This window comes from Prunus avium, chromosome 5 (assembly GCF_965620075.1).
Source record: "Prunus avium chromosome 5, drPruAviu1.hap1.1, whole genome shotgun sequence".
In the NCBI taxonomy this organism is placed as follows: domain Eukaryota; kingdom Viridiplantae; phylum Streptophyta; class Magnoliopsida; order Rosales; family Rosaceae; genus Prunus; species Prunus avium.
In genome coordinates this window covers 24,377,357-24,396,715 of record NC_142288.1, presented here as the reverse complement: position 1 = coordinate 24,396,715, position 19,359 = coordinate 24,377,357, and the positions used below count along the sequence as shown (strand labels likewise).

The window sequence follows — 19,359 nt, the reverse complement described above, 5'->3', positions numbered from 1 at the left end:
TTTTGGTGAGATGGGGGGGAAGAGCCCCAAGAAGACTACACAACAGCAATAATGCGGGTTCTATGGACTCCCATCAGGTCCTCCTCTAGGTGAGTCCCTATCCATCTAGGAATGTCAGCAAAGTAAACAAATCCCAAATCAAAGTTGAAGCTCCCCTTAGCCAAGCAGTCTGCAACCATGTTCTTCTCTCTGTAAACATGCTTCACCACACAATTATCAATTTGATTTATAAGCTCCCAACAGCTGGTTAGCAAAGTAGCTAGTGGGTGTAGACCAAGTATATTGGAATTCTGAAATAGTAGGACTGCTGTAGCAGAATCCATTTCAACAATCAAGTTGTTGATTTCCTTTTGCACAGCGAGTTTTAGGCCAAAGAACAGTCCCCAGATCTCAGCTTCTAGTATCTGACCTTTCCCAAGGTTGATTGCAAACCCCCCAGTCCAGTTGCCAAGTTCATCTCTTATCACTCCTCCAGCACCAATGGAGCCAGAAGCACAATTATACGAGCCGTCAACATTAAGCTTGAGGTAGCCAGGGGGAGGAGGTTCCCAAGCAAGAGTAACTTGGTAGTTGCTAGTAGTTTTTGTATTGGCTGAGCTAGCTGTAGACCATTCTTGGGTTGCTTTAAGAATCACTGCCCTGGAGTCAAAGGGCAGGTCCTCCTCTTTGCCAAACACTCTTATATTTCGCCATTTCCAAATGTACCAACAAGTATAGGCAAAGGCAACATTCCACGGGGTCTCATCCTGCCACTTTGAATTAGTTGTTAAACTAATTCTCAACCATGGCTGAAAGTCCATCTGAAAGAAATGGAGAGCTTGGTTTCGATTGAGGATTAAATTCCACACACTTTTGGCCTTGGTACAATCACGCAAGATATGTAAAGTAGATTCATTATTCCATCCACAAATACTACAGGAAGGGTCAGTCGTTAACCTTCTTCTTGCACGTTGCTCATTGGATAGTATTTTATCTCTAGACATAAGCCAAACAAAGAACTGCATTTTTGGAGGAATAGCATTTTTGGAGGATAGTATTTTATCACTGCACCTATTTGTTTTTTCGTCTTGTTGAGTAGTTTGTGTAGTGCACTTAATCTGCTGAAGAGATGAGTGTTTTAAATAATAGGATTAATAAACCAAAATCAAGACATGTCAATTGTATCTTTAACCCCAACTCTTTTCTGCCAAGCGCCTGGGAAAAACATATAAAAGATTTATTCTTTCATTTCTTTTTGCATATTTTCATTTGCCCCGGGGGCTTTCCAAAGTTACCATTCATTTTCTAACAATTATACCACAACAAATCTATCTACAAACTTATAAAATCATGCTTAAAGGGGAAAGAATGAAAAAACATAACAAATAATGGCTGCAAATATTTGCCACTTAGCCACCATCATATGCATATGCCACTTTTTTATTTTCCTTTTTTTATTTTTTGTTGTCGTCAATTTAGCAATCAGAAGTGATACGTAACGTTTACTCTTACATCCGAGGTTCTATATTCTATATCCTCCTCGTCCAATATTATTTGTATAAAAAGAATAATATATAACATTATAATTTATAAGCACATTAACACGAACATGAATTCAAACAATATGGCCAACGAGCCTGCAATGGCAAAATGTTAATTCGACTGCTCACAACAAAATCAAAATGGCCTGCTTTGTTAGAAAACTACAACGGAGAGCTCAAAGCCAAGCCCCACGCCAATGGCCATTGCAAATTCCCTTTCTTTGCCTTGTTTCTTGAAAATTTGTCAGAAGAAAATACCAAAAATTCAGAAGTAAAAATTCTCTGCAATTTTAGCATTAGTATTGTGTGACTCATAACTGGAAAGCAACTTTGTGTTGTTACTTCAAGAAAATATGAAGACAGAGAAACTTTAATGTATTTGCTTATAAATGAAAACGACATAGGGATCGACCTAGGGATGATATTGTATTTATGTAGTTAAATACTTAATAGAAAAAAAAAAAAAAAAAAAAAAAAAAAAAACTGTAGTAACATGGACTATTTTTGTTTAAATAAATAAAACGACATCGCACTGGTTGATAATGCATAAACAAGGAGGACCAAATAATCCAGTGAATACTGGACTATTTTTGTTTAACGCTGAGCCGCTGAGGTGGTTCATTTCTACTAATAATAAAGCCAATACAAGATAAAGAAGAAGGCCCTGGTTCTGTTCATTTCCAAACTACAAAGACGAACAAACAAACAAAACTGAGCTCTCTCTCTCCCTGTGTTTCTCCATTCTTCTTCGTATCTTTTTGGGTAAACGCGCCTTCCTCTTTTCTCTATTCATTTCTTGTCCTGCACTCAGTTCTTTCAACTTTTTTGTTGTTGATAATTTAGATTTCTTTTATCTGCAATTCTCAATTTCAATCTTTGCATGCATAGCCTGTAAAGGATTAACCGATTGGAAACTGCTTTGTATGATTGAGAACAGATGAAAAGATTATTAATTTTATTCTCAAGGACCCCACTCTCGCTCTGAGAGTGAAGGGCAGTATTTGAATCTGAAATAGTCAACGGAGATTTGACTGTCTGGCCCTGGACCATTAACTGCAGCTGTTTCTCTTATTTCAATCTCTTAAAAGCTGCAGCCTTTCTGTTTTTGTGGTTATGGCAATCATTCAATATCTGGGTTCCAACGATATAACAGTCACAGACACCGATTGATATTTGATGTAGGATATTATGTTTCTATGTGTTTCGTGTTATATTTATATTTCTTGCATGCCAATAAGCTGAGGCAATTTCGGAGGGAATGGTTGGTTCTGTTAGTTTTAACGAAACTGATGTTTTATGATGGTATAGTTAACAATGAGCTCCGAGAGCGCAAATGAGAACTGCCTTGGATATGCTGCAAGGGATCCATCTGGAGTTCTATCTGAATACAAATTCAGCCGCAGGTTTGTTTTCAATCATTTTTACTGTCTATAAATTGCATGTATTAACTTCTCAATGAAAGATAACAATAGAAGACACTGCCTCTATCTTGTTGCAACACTTCAGAATTCCAACTTCTCAATTGATCATGAATCATGATCTGTTGATGGGAAGGCTTCTCATTGTTGCAATAGCATCAAGCTTTCAAAATGTTGGCCTTCTAGATTGTTACTTGCAATAAAGATCAAATTTTATGAATTTCTTGTCATTCCATTAGTTTCATAATGCCTTCTAGTTAATCGTTTGTCATTTGGTTCGGGTGCTTTCTTCAGGTGTCTTGGGATTGATGACATTTCCATAAAAATTACCCACTGTGGAGTTTGTTATGCTGATGTCATTTGGGCAAGAAACAAACATGGAGACTCAAAGTATCCTTTGGTGCCCGGGTATGTCGACTGACTGTATGATGGATAAATATCTAACTTTTGTATTTTCCTTCTAAAACTTGTGGTTTGTGGCTATTTGCAACCAGACATGAGATTGCAGGTATTGTGAAAGAGGTAGGTTCCAATGTTCATCGCTTCAAAGTTGGGGACCATATCGGAGTGGGAACTTATGTCAACTCATGCAGAGATTGTGAGTATTGTAATGAGGGATTTGAAGTCCATTGTGTAAAGGGTTCAGTCTACACTTTTAATGGTGTTGACACGGATGGTACAATTACAAAAGGTGGATACTCCAGTCATATAGTTGTCCATGAAAGGTGTGAAATCTATGAAGCCAAATGCCTTTTGCATCCTTTTTTCTTGTGTTAATAAACTTTATACAATTCATGACTAGACAATCAGAATTCCTTTGCTCTCCTCATCTTAATCTTTCTGTGGTTGTAATTCTGTTCACCAAATGCTTTTCTAAAGTGGCATAATTCCAAGTTCATAACATGCCTCTATGAAATCATCTTACAGGTACTGCTTCAAGATACCTGACAACTATCCATTGGCTTCAGCAGCACCTCTGCTTTGTGCTGGAATTACTGTTTATGCTCCTATGAAGCGCCACAAGATGAATCAACCTGGTAAATCTCTAGGAGTGATTGGTCTTGGTGGTCTCGGTCACATGGCAGTGAAGTTTGGGAAGGCATTTGGTTTACATGTAACAGTTTTCAGCACAAGTGTATCGAAGAAAGAGGAAGCCCTAAGCCAGCTTGGTGCAGATAAGTTTGTGGTCTCATCTGACCAAGAGCAGATGACGGTAAAAATACATAGATTTTCTTATAAAGCAAGCGGTTTTTTTTTACCTGATCAGTGATCATATGAAAACAATAGAGATGACTTATTCTTTGGTTTAATATTTATTGGTTATCGTTTTCTATGCAGGCCTTGGTGAAGTCATTGGACTTTCTAATTGATACAGCATCTGGTGATCATCCATTTGATCCATATATGGCATTGTTGAAGACTGGTGGAACTCTGGTCTTGGTGGGATTCCCCAGTGAAGTCAAATTCAGTCCTGCAAGCCTCAATCTGGGTACTTTTGCATTTTTCAAATGATTGATATTTTGGTTTCATATATCCAACTCTCTTGGTAGTGGTAAAGTTGCAAGTATAATGAACTCGTGCATTTACCTTTTGGCAGGTATGAAAACCATCTCTGGCAGTCTGACAGGCGGAACGAAGGATACGCAAGAAATGATAAATTTCTGTGCTGCTCATGAAATTCACCCAATGATTGAAATAATTCCAATTCAATATGCAACGGAAGCTCTCGAGAGGCTAGTAAAAAAAGATGTGAAATACCGGTTTGTAATTGATATTGAAAACTCCCTGAAATGAGGCCGTAAAAGAAAAGAAGATTTCCCTTCTTGATACATATTAGTAAATTCGTATATTCCATATTTCGAACTAAAAGCATCTACCAGCATTCATTTATAGTTGGGTGGTGATCATTTACCCTTTGTGGAATTGCATCTGGGATTTGGTCTTCTGCATCATTATAAAACTGAAATCTTTTACATCAACTGTTCTTATGACCATTTTCTTTCACTAATAACAGGATTCATCACTGAAGTATCATTATGTATTTAATCACCTGCAGAACCCTTGGTTGCTTGTGAAAATAGGGCAAGAAAAGAAGATTGCAACGATGCACAAAAGCATATCCTGGTGGTAAAGTGATAACAGAGCCCAAAGCCTCAGGGTTAAATACATTTATGATTAGTGGCCTGGCCTCCCAAGAAAGAGAAAACCTTTAATAATCATTTCCAGAAAGTGAAGATAAGAGAACCACTAGTGCAGAAAAGTGTACCCGCCATGTAAGAATTGGAAAATAAGAAAAATATGGAAACAGACAGGCATCTATACCAATATAAAAAATGCAACTAATGGCTAAAGGCTCTGCTAAACGGTAGAAAGACAAAAGAAGTGGTGAGATGATCACCAACAAGTGCGTCGGAAATGAAAATTCAGTGTCATTATAAAATGAAAAATGATCATCATTGAGATATCAGTAAACCAGTCATGTAAGAATTGCTCAACTAACCCGGATATATTATAATCCTGCTGCTGTATGAGTGTTGATTAATGGCTAATATATTCAGATTCCATTTCTCATGAGGAATAATGATCCAGTGATGACAAGGCATATACCAAGCTGAAGCTGAGTTGGTGAATTTGCTATATATAGAACATCAAAATAGTATAGCCGCGCGGCTATACTTGGGCATTTTGTTATTTTTAAAACAATAGTATAGCCGGCCGGCTTTACTACGGTAATTGTGTTTTTTAAAAATAGTATACCCGAACAGGCTGTACACGAAATTTTTTTTAAATAATATAGCCGCGCGGCTTTACCACTGCTTTTTAAAAAAAATAGTTTAGCCGCACGGCTATACTTGCTTTCACACGTGGGCACCTAGGCGCTAGCGGGTCCCTTTTTTTTTATATAAATATTATAGCCGCACGGCTATACTTGGGAATTTTTTTATAAAAAAAAAGTATAGCAGGACGGCGTTACTGCAGTAATATTCTATTTTTAAAAACAGTATAGCTGTGCGGCTATACTTATTTTGACATGTGGGCTCCTAGGCTCTAGTGGGTCCCTTTTTTTTTTTTTTCTATAAATAGTATAGTCGAGCGGCGATACTCGGGAATTTTTTATAAAAAATTTAAAAATAGTATTGCCGCGCGGCTATACGTGGGTATTTTGTTTTTATTAAAACAATAGTATAGCCGCTTGGCGTTACCACGGTAATTTTGTTTTTATAAAACTAGGTTCTCTTTTTTGTTTTTATATAAAGTATAGCCGTGCGGCTAGACCCGGGATTTTTTTAATTTGTTTTTAAAAATAGTATAGCCGGTAGGCTGTACTGCAGTAATATATTTTTTTTCCAAAATAGTATAGCCGTGCGGCTATACGTATCTTGACACGTGGGTGCCTAGGCGCTAGGCGCTAGGCGGGTCCCTTTTTCTATGAATAGTATAGCCGGGCGGCTATACGATTTTGAAGAATCATTTACAACACCGAGTTTAGCCGCGCGGCTTCTCATTGCAGCTTTCTCCTCAACCTTTCAGAATGTTGCAATTGTGATCAGTCATAAAAGTTGAGAACTTATTACGATAATTACATCATACGATTTTCCGTGAAGGTCGACTTATTATGAATATATTCTAATTCATCATGGCTCTTGGCACTGATGATGTTTCCATAAAAATTACCCACTGTGGAGTTTGCTATGCTGATGTAATTTGGAGCAGAAACCAACATGGAGACTCAAAGTATCCTGTTGTCCCTGGGTATGTGGACTGATTCTATAACAGATAAATTAAGTAACCCTTAATTTATTCTCCTTCTAACCAGACATAAGATTGCAGGCATTGTAACAGAGGTGGGTTCCAATGTTCAGCGCTTCAAAGTTGGTGACCATATGTCAACTCATGCAGAGATTGTGAGTAATGCAATGATAGATTTGAAGTCTATTGTGTAAAGGATGCCCTTTACACTTTTAATGGCGTTGATGCTGATGGTACAATCACAAAAGGAGGATACTCCAGTCATATAGTTGTCCATGAAAGGTATGAATTGAACTACCTTTTTGCACTTTCCTCAAATTTCTAATGGCCTGTATTACAGGTACTGCTTCAACATACCAGAAAACTATCCATTGGCTTCGGCAGCCCCTCTACTTTGCGCTGGAATTACTGTTTATGTTTCGATGGTACGCCATAAGATGACCAACCTGGTAAATCTCTAGGGGTGATTGGCCTTGGTGGCCTAGGTCACATGGCAGTGAAGTTTGGCAAGGCATTGGTTTGAATGTAACAATTTTCAGCACTAGCATATCAAAGAAAGATGAAGCTTTAAGTCAGCTGGGTGCAGATAACTTTGTGGTCTCATCTGACAGAAATCAGATGAAGGTAAAAATACATAAAGTTTCTTACCTCATCACATGAACAATAGAAAAAATAGTGGAAATGATGGCTTATCCTATAGGTTTAGTATTTATTTGTTATTGTTGCTATGTAGGCCCTGGTGAAGTCATTAGACTTTATAATTGATACAGCATCTGGTAATCACCCTTTTGATCCATACATGGAACTATTGAAAACTGGTAGAGTTCTGGTCTTGGTGGGATTCCCCAGTGAAGTCAAAATCAGTCCCGCCAACCTTCATATCGGTACATTGGCATGTTTCAAATGATTGAAATGACAGTTTTATATATCCAACTGTTATTGCAATTGCAATTATATATAATGAACTCCACGCATTGACCTTTTGGCAGGTATGAAAACCTTTTCTGGTAGTGTAACAGGTGGAACAAAGGATATCCAAGAAATGATAGATTTCTGTGCTTCAAATGGAATTCATCCAATGATTGAAATAATTCCAATTCAATCTGCAAATGATGATATTGAGAGGCTACTAAAAAGTGTTGTGATATACCGGTTTGTGATTGATATTGAAAACTCCCTGAAATGACACCATGAAAGAGAACAAGGATTTCTCTAGTTGATTTGTATTAATAAGTTCATATGGATTGGACTGTAGGGCTCAAACCATTATCAATTTTGCAATCATTTGTAGTTAGGTAGTGTGCATTTACCTCTCTGAAATTTTATCTGGGATTGATCTTCTGTATAATGTGTAAAAAGAAACTTAACTCTTATGATCATGTCCTTTATCTAGTGACTGGATTTATGACTGAAATATCATTCTCCAGCACTTTATTGTCTTCAAGTACCCCTTTTCCATTCTCTGTCTGTTCAGCAACAAGATTGTCTTTCCTCTTTCCCCACAGCACACAGTAAAGGCCCGCGATAATGAGAAACGCTCCGATCAAGCTGCACACCACCACTTACACAAAATCCACATTAAATTTGTGACCTTTTTTCATGACAAACAAACTACCGTGATAGAATGGATAAATCAAACCATCAAATTTGGAAGTAGTAAGATGGAACAGGAAGAAGGTGTTTGTGTTCTTCAGGTTACCTGCCAAAGTGAAGTCGCTCTGCAAAAGCAATTGCCGAGAACAATGCCACTATAATGACTTGAAGTGGACTAAACATAGCTGCAAAAACTGGTCCCTTGTAACTGATGCACCATGTTTGCAGGTAGTAGGCTAATGCTGAGATTACAACTCCCTATTGCAAAAGTAAGGAGTGGATGAAGACCGGAACTTGTGACAGATTCAAATATATCTTATACCAACAAGGAGAAAGACACCCAACAAGACACAACAAAATAGGATGTCCCATTGATTTACTTTATACGCACACACAAGACAATGTTCTCTTCTACATGTTCTGCTGTGAGGTTTTTAAATCGAGCCACAGATTCGGATAAGAATTTGCATGATCAATTGTTGAAATCGACGTTGTGAACCTAATAATAAGATATGAGAAAGAGAACACTCACGCAGTAGACGATGGTTAAAAGTTGCAGGTTCCACTCCAGTCTCCATGAAATTGGATTTCTTGCCAAAAACAGGGCAAGAAAAGAAGATTGCAACGACGCGAAAAAGCATATCATTGTGGTCAGCGATAATCGAGCAGTGTAGACTTTGGAGACCACAGCCTGTGAGACCAGAGAGCCAGAGTTGGACAAAGAACTAAACTTGGACATTACATAACATACAAAGGGTGTCATCTTAATTCAATAATAAAATCACCTGGAGGATTAGCCATGCACTCCATGCAATGTGACTCATCAGAATAAGAAGAGCCCCCTTGATCCAGTTTTCCTTAACATGCCTCATCTCACCAACAGATATATTTATCAGTGGCCTCTTTACAAAACCTTTAAATAGGTATCCTCCTTTCCAGAAAGTGAAAACAAGAGAACCACCAATGCAGAGAAGTGTGCCAGCCACCTTAGCTTGACCTCTAGCAGTTCTAATCTTCAACTTCTCCAACCTGTGTAGGAACAAGCAAGTTGCAGAACAGGAAAAAAGAACATTTATATTCCCCTTTCTAATCAAGCAAGGGAAAGGAAAGGACAGAGAATATACCCAAGTAGAACTGCCATTAGAAATGTCAAGCTGGGAATAACATTACTCAAGGCACATGCAACTGTTGGAGAAGTGTATGCTAAACCAGCATAGTACACATTCAGATGGATGGTGGTTCCAAATAATGCAAGCACAAAAATTTTTGCAGCTACAGAAAATGAAAGTGCAGGCCTTTGCTTCCTGCTTTGCAAATCCATTCAAGAATTAGTTTTCTCTGTTTTTACAGCCTGGAAATATGAAGAGATGCAAGAATAAATTGATAGCTTACCTTTCAAGTACATAAGCAAATGGTCCTACCAAAACCATGGCCATAACATGCCGGTAAACGACGAAGACAATCGGATTGAGTCCTTCTGCAAGGGAGAATTTTATGAGGATGTTTGATCCACCATATATGAGCTGAACCAGTACCATTGCCAAGTAATAAGAGCATCCCTCCATTGATATGGATATGAAACTTTCTTGGACTAGTTTAAAATTGGGATCACTGCTTCAAGTTTTAATGGGTTGGGTTTTTAGTGGAATTCACAATCAGTTTACCAATTCTAAAAAGGCATGACACCTTACTTTTCCAGGGTTTAACTTACTTGATGGTGCAACTATAAAGAGCCACTTTTGGGGCATTTTTATTAGTGGAAATTATTTTAAGTGTAAGTGAGGTGTTCTTCCAGATTTTGGCTCAAAGACAAACATTTAAAAAATGAAGATTGTGCAAATGAAAGATTTGCCATCACATTTCTCACTTTAAAATCAAAAACCTGCATAAAATATTCCCAGGATTCCACAATTTATGTTTGGGAACAGAAACCCAAAATATAGTAAAACTTACTCATCAAAATTTCCATACAAGATTAAAAAAAAGAAAAAGATGAAAAACTCAAAATCAAAATCAGAAAAGCACTCTAACAAGTACAAATCCCAAAAATCTAATCACTCCTCTTCAGCTATCGTCCTCTTCTCACTCACATAAATCCCATCAAGAAACTTCCTAATATCCTTTTTCTTCACATGGCACTTCTGGTTTATGAGAGCAGCAGACCTCGACACCAATTCGATGTCGTTTCCATCCAAAACCAGCTCGTCCTTCACCTTCTCAGACCGGTAGATGTTCACGCCCTGAAGCATCTCCACCTTCCTCACCTTCTTCTCGCCCAAGAAGTTTCTGATCTCGATCGCGTTGTTGGAGTTGGGGATCGAAGCGTTGATCGGAAAGTGAGCGTAGACAAATCTCATCTTATACCTGTAGCCCTTGGTGACGCCGGTGATCAGATTCTCGACGTGGCTGATAGCCGTTCTGATGGCGGCGCTGGTCTTGCGTGTCCCGAACCAGGCTTCGATCTTCAGCTTCTTTTTCCCGGTGGCCTCGTCGGTGATGAGATCGAAGTCCAGGTTCAGGTGCTTGAAGTTTCGGGTCAGCTTTCCTCGCGGACCCTCCACCTCTATCACCTTCGCCTTCACTTTTATGGTCACCCCGTCGGGGATCTCCATGGAGTCCGAGGATAGTATCGTCTTCATCTTCTTCTTCTTCCTCCTCTGGTTTCAGTGTCTCAGGACCGGCGCCTCCCACAAACCCTAAAACCCTAGGGGGGACGGCCATGTATATATAGAAATGAATTTCACACGGACACCAAGCGTCTTCTCCATCGTGGGCTACATTTAAAACTTCAAACTTCAAGGCCCAATCACAAATGAGAAAAAAGCGTCTTCTCCCGATCACTAAAAGGAAAAATATGAATAAAATACCTGAATATATTACTTGATAAAATTATAAGGAAAATACAGTAAAAATACATACAGTATATAGCATTCGGTATTGTATTGTTATTTATTTAATATTTTTAATTTATAACATTTTTATTCAATAATATGTGATATATTTGTATAATATGTGAATTTAATTTATAAATACCTGCAAAACACAAGTAAACTTACATTATGCTTTTTTGGAAGTACACTTGTAACCCTTTTGTTTTTCGTTTTTTGTTTTCAATTTAATTATTACTCTCAAATTGTATGAAAGAGTTGGACTTCAAAAAATACCTACTTGAGAGATAAGTTAGAGACGGAGACAATTGTGGATGGGAATGGAAATGCCATGGCAAAACAAAAAAATTAAGAATGGAGAAATTTTGTGTATAAAAAAACCATGATTAAAAGAATGCAAACAATTTCAGGGTTAAAAAAAAATAAACCTTTTTTTTTTTTTCCACTTTTCACACCAAATTCAGTAAACTCAAATATGAATTTTGACCCAACCAATATTCTCTGCTTCACCATCAAAACACCAAGTAAAAATAAAGACCAATAATGACAGTGAAAAGAATGGAAATGTAAGACAAAACACACGACTCTAAAACCCATAACACAACCAACACACCAGTAATATAGTCAGAGCACCAACATCGCTTCCAAAGCTATATACGGTACCACTTATCCCTAAGTTCTATACAATTCCAAAATTAATCTTCATCCATGACAAAACCCTTGGTCGGAAACACACAAAAGACCACCACATATTTAACACATCGACTCCATCTTCCGTCAGCAATCTTGGGCACCATTCACATCCCAGTCGTCTTCATCTCCCAACTTGTACTCACTGAAGTGGCTTACCTTGAACTTCCACTCTCCTTTCAAGGGGTCATATGAGACAAACTCTGCACCTTGATCCTCCGCTTTCTTCTTCAACATCTGCTTGTATTTTTCAGTTTTTGGCCCTTCTGTAAACCGGCGCCCTGTTTTTTTGTCCATGCATGTAATGTTGAGAAGTGTTACCTCAGCAGGTTTATTGAGGCCTTGCCCGACAGGAGGTTTCTTGTTGTCATCCATGTACACTATCACCTCCCGATTGTTAAACTGCACCACGGATTCCAGATCAAGGCGTCTCACATCTGTCTCACCAAAGAACTTGATGCTACCATAGTCAACTCGTCCGACCACAAAGTCCTTGACGTGACAGCAGAACCCAGGTTCTGCCCTTTCCTTCGCCGCCAATTCCTGGATTCGAGGCTCTGTATAGTAGTCAGAGCGCCGGAGCTTTGGCATTAGTGCCTCAATGTCAGCGCCATGCTCATATACAATAGCAGCCTCACCGGCTCTATGCCCACTCAGTGTCATATACGAGTCCCCTTTCTGAATAGAATGATCATCATGGACTCCGTTAGGTTTCTGGTTGGCTTTGACATGATTCACACGCTCTTTGACAATGCCATCTTCATGTGGAATTTCTGAAACAACATAAAGCAAATCTGTCAACACTACAAACACTATTCAACTGAATGCATTATGGCTCAATATGTTTTGCATCATCAGGTCAGTATTTCTTGCTTACAGCTCATGACTTTAAAATACAACCACAGCAAAACAAAAGGACAGGCGTCTTATGTTACTTACTAAATACACCAAAAAATACAAGAAACTACTAGCTATACAGTAAATGGCACAAAAACCTTAAGTTATAAAAACATACACTCACTACCTTTATCCTCAGAATTGGAGCAACCTAAGAAGGGATTACATGCTTCTCCCATATTTTTTCCTGAATCAATAAGTGTTCAGTAGAGTCGACAATATGCTCATTCACACTAAATGAATTTGATAAAATTTTTAAAACTTTCAACATTTGTACATAATGATGAAAATACAAATAAAAAATAAAAAACCCAGGACCTAAAATGCCTAATAAATAGTAACTAGCTGCATTACATACTCATTGTATATGCCATTACAAAGTTGAACCCACACATGAAGAAGCTGCAGTGAAAAGGCAAAAGAAATACAAAGCAAAACTACAATTTAAAGTGTCACCCGTTTTAGGGAATATTGACAAAGGAAGGCACAAAGAGCAGACAAGAAAGCCATAATGTGCTACTTGTCCTAGCACTTCTAATACAACTCAAATGACCGCCACACAAGTAACAGAACTTACCATTCTCATGCACCGGAGTAGAAGTATCCTTTAATGGGGATGCTTTCTCAGCACTGGCCCTTCGAGGCCACTGTTCTTTGGGACGAATGACGAGTGCTCTTGGGTTTTCCCTGGGAAGGAAAAGAGCATCCGCCTTGGGGGTATTGACTGTTTCTTCATCATCAATAAAGAAAGGGAACTGCAAAACAAAAGAGAAAAAATGTGTAAGCACAATATTCATATGTAGCCTGAATAGGAAACCTAATACTGATTAATTTAACTGTTCACACGAATCATATCCTCACCCTTTGATCATCATTCTTAGGATAATATTTTCTCACAGGCAATCTGACCCGCCTTTGAGTCAGGTGTCGAGAAGTCACTAAAGATGATGACATTCTAGCAGGCGCCAGTTTGTCTACAACCTGGCAGAAAAACAAAGTGAATGTCATATTCCATTTTCCTTCACAGGACATTTAAGAAAGTATCCATCGAATTGAAATCACAACCACATAGATGTGATTCTCAATAGAAACTAACACTTACGTCAACTTGAATCTCAAATTAAACAAAACAACATTATAAGAAATTCATCTTACAGGCATGCTTGAAATCCCATATTGAATTGATGGTGCAGTTCCACCACGACCAATTGACATCTGAGGCATCGCAGGGAGCGTTCCAAATGGATTGGTAGCAGGTACTGGTTGTACAGCTGCAGAGCTTTGAGTAGCAGACCTGTAAAAAACAACAGATATAGTTTTTTTTTTTCCGGTCCAGATCTTAATTGGAAACTTCCAAACGGAAAAATAAACAGAAGACAACTCCATATAGCTTAATCCATGGACATTTAAAACAAAACAAAAACCCTATGTAGCTTAAAGTTGCCCAAAGACCTCCCAAACTAGATAAAGCTACATGAGATTAGGATAAGAACATCGTCTTAGACAAAATTCCAACATTTCATATACTCCGAAGTTGGGGATTATTCATCATTAAATAACCAATTAAATCAACAAAATAAAAATAACTCTCCTACTCAAAAGCTAAAATTACAGTCACCCTTTTTTAGATGAACAGGAATGAATATACTACGACATTCCCCATCAATGAGATTTGTTTTGTCCCAAAAATGTCTGCAACTTTTAATCAACGTAAATGAAACAAGAGGACACACCACTATGATTCTACAAACTTGCATTCAAATACAATTAGCAGTGAAGACATACACACAAGAGTTATTAACCACATGAGATATGAGTCACATGACTTACAATTGTCCAAAGTTATTCTGCCCAAGAATTCCCGCTGAACCACCCAAGCCACCTGTATTGCCTACGAAGCAAAGACAACCATTGATAAAGTCAGCACCATCAACAGAAGAAAAAAAGAAGCTCAAAGGCTATATTGCTTGAAAAAATATAAGCATGTCCAAAACAGATGATACCTGGCTGAGTTTGACTAAAACTGTTGAATCCAAACCCACTGTTCTGAGGAGGTTGAGATGGCTGGAAAGGCGTAGGAAAAGAAGGCTGCACGGGCAAGATATGGGTGAAAAATTAACTAAAATTATCAATTAAAACCTGCTTCAATTAATAGGAAAAGAAAAAAACTTACAGTTGGTTGACTAAAACCCATCAGGTTGCTTGTAGCACTAGCCGTAGAGGAGCTCCCCAAACCATAGCCAGTAGAGGGAGTATTGAATGCATTTGATTGACCAAATGGAGTCGTGTTCTGCCCAAACGAAGTGGTACTTAGTCCAAAAGTACTACCTGTCTGTGCAACTGGAGCAGTGGAATTGAATATTCCCGTATTAAATGTGGAATTTGATGTTTGAGCTGGAGCAGAAAATGAAAATGTGGATGGCGCTGATGAAGTAAAGAGAGACGGAGATGAGGTTTGTCCAAAACCCGAAGGAGATGATGATGGGGTAAAAATATTGGTTGAAGTAGAAAGCCCAAAAGATGATGAACTGAATGGAGTAGACGATGTTCCAAAGCCGGTAGAAGGGAAGGATGGAGTTTTTGGAGTAAACAAATTTGGTGCAGTTGCGGTATTAAAAGGACTTGTAGATGCTTGAGGAAATGATGATGCAGTATTCAAAGAGTTTGGTTGTGCCGCAGACATGCCAAAGCCACTCCCACCAGCAGGAGCTGGACCACCTGGAAGTTAAAAGTATAATGTTTAGAACCTAATAAACGTCATAATTGCTGACAACCGCGGCAACTTTTCAAACAACTAGCAACATACCTTTATCTCCCAATTGATAATCCTCCCAGCGAAGTTCTTCGTGACTTTTGTCTTTATATACTGGCATTGCTGATATTGACTCCAATTTTGCAGCAGTAGCCCCACTACCACCATCTGGTTCTGGAGTTTCTGTATATGCAGCCACTCTACTACCCCCACGTTGTTGGCCCCCAAAACCTGACTGCCCAAAGGTATTGTTCCCCAATGGTGTTGGCTGCGCTCCTGCATCACAAATTATAAGAATATAATACAGATACAATGGCACAAAGCAAAATGAGGCATTCCTTGACTGTAATGAAAGACAATAAGATATTCCTTGACCAGCAAAACATTAGTCCAGTTTTTTTTTCAAAATGTACCACCACTCATATACATCTAAACTTACTCACCGAATGGAGAACTCTGTGCTCCAAATGGAGATGAGGCACTACCAAATGTAGAATTTGATTGGCCAAAAGCAGGAGCTGATGTAAAGCTGAAAGATGGAGTACTGGATGAACCAAAACCAGGAGCACTTGATGCACCAAAACCTGGATTGCTTGAAGTACCAAAGGTGGATCCAGATGAACCAAAAGCTGGGGTGCTTGAAGCCCCAAATGCTCCCGTAGATCCAAACACGGAGGAATTTGACACCCCGAATGCAGATCCTGTGTTTCCAAACGTAGGACTTGTTGTGGAACCAAAGGCTGGACTGCTTGTAGCCCCAAAGGCTGGGGGGGTGCTAGTAGCCCCAAAGGCTGGGGGGTTGCTAGTAGCTCCAAAGGCCGGGGTACTTGTAGCACCAAATGCTGGGGTGCTTGTAGCACCAAACGCTGGGGTGCTCGTAGCACCAAAGGCTGGACTACTTGTACCACCAAAGGCTGGGGTGGTGGTAGCACCAAATGCTGGCTGACTTGATCCACCAAATGGTGTGGTGGAACCAAATATACCGCTCCCAAATGCTGGCTGTGATGGCTGAGTTGTGCTTCCAAAAGGACTTGGTTGAGTAGTATTGGACCCAAATGCTCCAAAAACAGGCTTCTGACCAAAACCAGATGAACCTGTTGAGAGAGTGAGAATCATTAGTGACAACAAGTTATCCAAATAACAAAGATTTGGGCACAGAGAGATGAATGAAAAGGAACATGTTAACCAAATAACAAAGCAATTTTGTAGATTACGCATCCATTATAATTATATGTAGATTGTTGATGAGCTTCTAAAATGGAGGTGACCTCAGCAAGCAAAAGAAAACACACGCCGGTGCAAGACAAATATATAAAGCTGCAAGTATAGATTAAGAAGTAAAGCTCCTCTAATTGAGGTGAACAAATGTCTGCTTAAAATACAAGATGAAACCAATCCCTCATGCAAAAATCAGAGCACCTAACGATATAATAATCATACCTCTTCCACTCTCAAAGTCTTAATTACACTCATGATATTTCTTAATACTTGAACCCTAGTCCTCTATTATATACATTCAATCTAATCCAATACATGTGTGCATGCATCAAATAACCAGAAACCTAAACAATAATCTATTTACTTACACACAAAAGGAAAGATCATCCAAATTCATCTGGTAAAGAAATAAGTCCATGGCATGACAACAACAAAAAACAGTTGAAGTTCTAGCCCAATAAAAAAATTTGTTCCACACATCAGCTGTTAGACCCCATCTCATACATAAGTCCTTTACAAGTTAGCACTACACCAAAAAATGTATACTGAACAAAAAAAATTTGACAACATAGCCATCACACACAGAAAGCATAATCCACTTATATATAGCATTAGATTTGAAAATACTCAATAACCTCATAAATTCCCAAGAAAACTCAGTATAAACCTGGGGACATTGTAAACAAATTTCTAATAACCATATTTCACAGTAATTACATTAAAATGAATCACTTGAAAGGTGGTGAGGGAGCACAAAATGTAGAAATTTAAACTAACTCAATCAACTTACCACCAAACGGTGATGGTGAACTATTGAAAGCTGGACTAGAAGCTGCTCCAAAAGCAGGAGTTGTATTTCCAAAAGCTGGTGAGGATGAAGCACCAAAGGTCGTTGAGGAAGGAAAAGGTGAAGAAGATTGAGCTGCACCAAATACACCAGTTGAAGTGCCGCCAAATATGGAACTACCTGTTTGGGCACCGAACGGAGTTGTGCTACCAAAAGGCTTGGGAACAAAAGGATTGTTATTTGTGTTGCTGGTCTGCCCAAAGACCGGTTGGGATGCAAACGGGCTGCTAGATGACTGCCCAAAAGCTGCTAAACAATGTTCCACACATTGAATTATTAATTTTCGTGAGAAAAAAAAAATTCCAATCACAATGATTCTTCAGGGAGTAAAAGCAGTACTAACAGAACACCAGATAAACATAAACATAATCATAGCCCAACACTGATAGCAAATGCATGTCATGTTCATCTTAGAATGAAACAAATAAAACAGGAATGACCAATTACAGGCCCTATATGCATCTTCAAAATTCATAGTCTTAAAATCACCACCAAGTTCATAGGACCAGAAGGAGAATTTCACGAAGACAAGGGTAGTCCTCATAGAACTATCACCAACAATTTATTAGGGGCCTGGAGGACATAAAAAACAGTAGCCCCGAAACAAAGAAAACTGCAAGGGGGAGAAAGATAAAATAAAAAAAGGTTTTGAGCATTATACAAGTATATGTGTGAGCAAGCACACAAAAAAATGCACAGAGGAAGGAAAGAACAAATAAAATTATACTCGTCGTTGACGTTGAAAGAAAACAACAGTAAAATCTAGAAAACACATGAGCAGAAGAAACGATATGTGTGATTAAAAAAAACATAGAAAACAATTATTCAAATATGGAATGAATTGAAAAACATTGAATGCAGTTAGGATGAGAAAACAAAATCAAACTCAAGGATCAAGTAAAAGATAGAGAAAAGAAGCTTACGGTTAGTAGAACCAAACATCTTCTCTTACGATTCTGTATTCAAAATCAGGGCTAGCTTGTCGATCTCAAGCTGAAACAGAAACAGAACACAAAGTTAACACAAATTTCATCACAAACTCATATTTAACAAGGCAACGAGAATCTAACAATGCGAGAAATCGCTCAAACACAAGTCGAAGGAACGCGACCCATTGCAGAAATCAGAAAACCAGAGCATCAATACAATAAAACAGAAATTAAACGCAATCGTAAACCTGATAAACAAACTAAAACCGAAGGCTAGGGTTTTCGAAGTACCTAAAGTGAGCGAAGGCGATGGAGAAGAGCGAATGTGGAAGTAGGGTTTCGAAAGAGGAACTGGGCGTCGATCTGAAGACGACAAGGGCTTCGAGTTGTGAGATCGAAAGTGACGAAATGGAAAGATACGGGAGAGAGGGAAGGGTTTGAAGTCGCAGAATGATTGATGGCTTGGCTTGCAATCACCCAAAGTCTCGCTCGTCGATGTCAGAATTGGTGAAGCCAAAAGCTATTTACACGAGTGTGGAGGCGCGTCGCGTTAGAACTAAGCACGCATAATAGCGTAAAAAGTAAGTCCGTAATTATATATCTACCGCTTTGGTTCCGACAAAATGAAAATGAATTAGTTTTTCGTTTTTTATTTTTTGTGAGAGTAAATTAGTTTTTTTTTTTAGTTGTTGCTTAAAAGAAGCGGAAATTGACTAAGTCGGATTTGTTTTTAAAAATTAATAATAATAATTGTCTTCTTTTTTTTCCTATTATATTAGATATCTTGATTTTTTATGCATGTGTACTATTATTTAAAAATACAAAATAAATAACCACACGATGTGGTGCGGTTGATA

At 38.4% G+C, this 19,359-nt stretch overlaps 5 protein-coding genes and 1 pseudogene across 10 annotated transcripts; 3 read left to right on the top strand and 3 right to left on the bottom strand.

The window, feature by feature from the left end:
* Positions 1-2,121: 2,121 nt before the first annotated feature.
* On the top strand, positions 2,122-4,845 carry LOC110757777 (putative cinnamyl alcohol dehydrogenase 1). 2 transcript variants are annotated; one of them, XM_021959493.2, is made up of 7 exons: positions 2,122-2,282; positions 2,829-2,923; positions 3,233-3,346; positions 3,433-3,663; positions 3,866-4,151; positions 4,277-4,427; positions 4,536-4,845. In XM_021959493.2, exons 2-7 carry the CDS (start codon positions 2,835-2,837, stop codon positions 4,730-4,732), a joined length of 1,068 nt encoding a protein of 355 aa, XP_021815185.2. In that variant the 5' UTR covers positions 2,122-2,282; positions 2,829-2,834; the 3' UTR covers positions 4,733-4,845. The 2 variants fall into 2 exon arrangements, with proteins under 2 accessions (XP_021815185.2, XP_021815184.2); XM_021959492.2 differs by lacking the exon at positions 2,122-2,282 and adding an exon at positions 2,334-2,698.
* A 1,730-nt stretch (positions 4,846-6,575) lies between these two features.
* LOC110757799 (putative cinnamyl alcohol dehydrogenase 1) lies at positions 6,576-7,149 on the top strand. Its single transcript, XM_088253796.1, has 4 exons — positions 6,576-6,691; positions 6,756-6,843; positions 6,885-6,970; positions 7,029-7,149. Exons 1-4 carry the CDS (start codon positions 6,576-6,578, stop codon positions 7,147-7,149), a joined length of 411 nt encoding a protein of 136 aa, XP_088109922.1.
* Positions 7,150-7,421: 272 nt separating this feature from the next.
* Positions 7,422-7,970, top strand: LOC148294544 (putative cinnamyl alcohol dehydrogenase 1). The gene is made up of 2 exons (XM_088253299.1): positions 7,422-7,572; positions 7,678-7,970. The coding sequence occupies exons 1-2, from the start codon at positions 7,488-7,490 to the stop codon at positions 7,872-7,874; spliced, it is 282 nt and encodes a 93-aa protein (XP_088109425.1). The 5' UTR covers positions 7,422-7,487; the 3' UTR covers positions 7,875-7,970.
* On the bottom strand, positions 7,853-9,887 carry LOC110757801 (WAT1-related protein At5g07050-like). 2 transcript variants are annotated; one of them, XM_088253298.1, is made up of 6 exons: positions 9,674-9,887; positions 9,406-9,585; positions 9,067-9,310; positions 8,814-8,972; positions 8,388-8,539; positions 7,853-8,249 (listed from the first exon to the last, which is right to left on the bottom strand). In XM_088253298.1, exons 1-6 carry the CDS (start codon positions 9,844-9,846, stop codon positions 8,159-8,161), a joined length of 999 nt encoding a protein of 332 aa, XP_088109424.1. In that variant the 5' UTR covers positions 9,847-9,887; the 3' UTR covers positions 7,853-8,158. The 2 variants fall into 2 exon arrangements, with proteins under 2 accessions (XP_088109424.1, XP_021815222.1); XM_021959530.2 differs by having other exon boundaries at positions 7,853-8,236; positions 9,674-9,885.
* Positions 9,888-10,192: 305 nt separating this feature from the next.
* Positions 10,193-11,040, bottom strand: LOC110757795 (large ribosomal subunit protein uL6 pseudogene; annotated as a pseudogene).
* Positions 11,041-11,694: 654 nt separating this feature from the next.
* Positions 11,695-19,033, bottom strand: LOC110757786 (Nucleoporin autopeptidase). 4 transcript variants are annotated; one of them, XM_021959504.2, is made up of 13 exons: positions 18,794-19,033; positions 18,497-18,566; positions 17,517-17,822; positions 15,952-16,602; positions 15,563-15,784; positions 14,930-15,474; positions 14,760-14,844; positions 14,587-14,647; positions 13,912-14,050; positions 13,618-13,737; positions 13,334-13,511; positions 12,884-12,943; positions 11,695-12,632 (listed from the first exon to the last, which is right to left on the bottom strand). In XM_021959504.2, exons 2-13 carry the CDS (start codon positions 18,513-18,515, stop codon positions 11,947-11,949), a joined length of 3,072 nt encoding a protein of 1,023 aa, XP_021815196.2. In that variant the 5' UTR covers positions 18,516-18,566; positions 18,794-19,033; the 3' UTR covers positions 11,695-11,946. The 4 variants fall into 4 exon arrangements, with proteins under 4 accessions (XP_021815196.2, XP_021815197.2, XP_021815198.2 ...); XM_021959505.2 differs by having other exon boundaries at positions 17,517-17,819; XM_021959506.2 differs by lacking the exon at positions 12,884-12,943 and having other exon boundaries at positions 18,794-19,031.
* Positions 19,034-19,359: the final 326 nt, after the last annotated feature.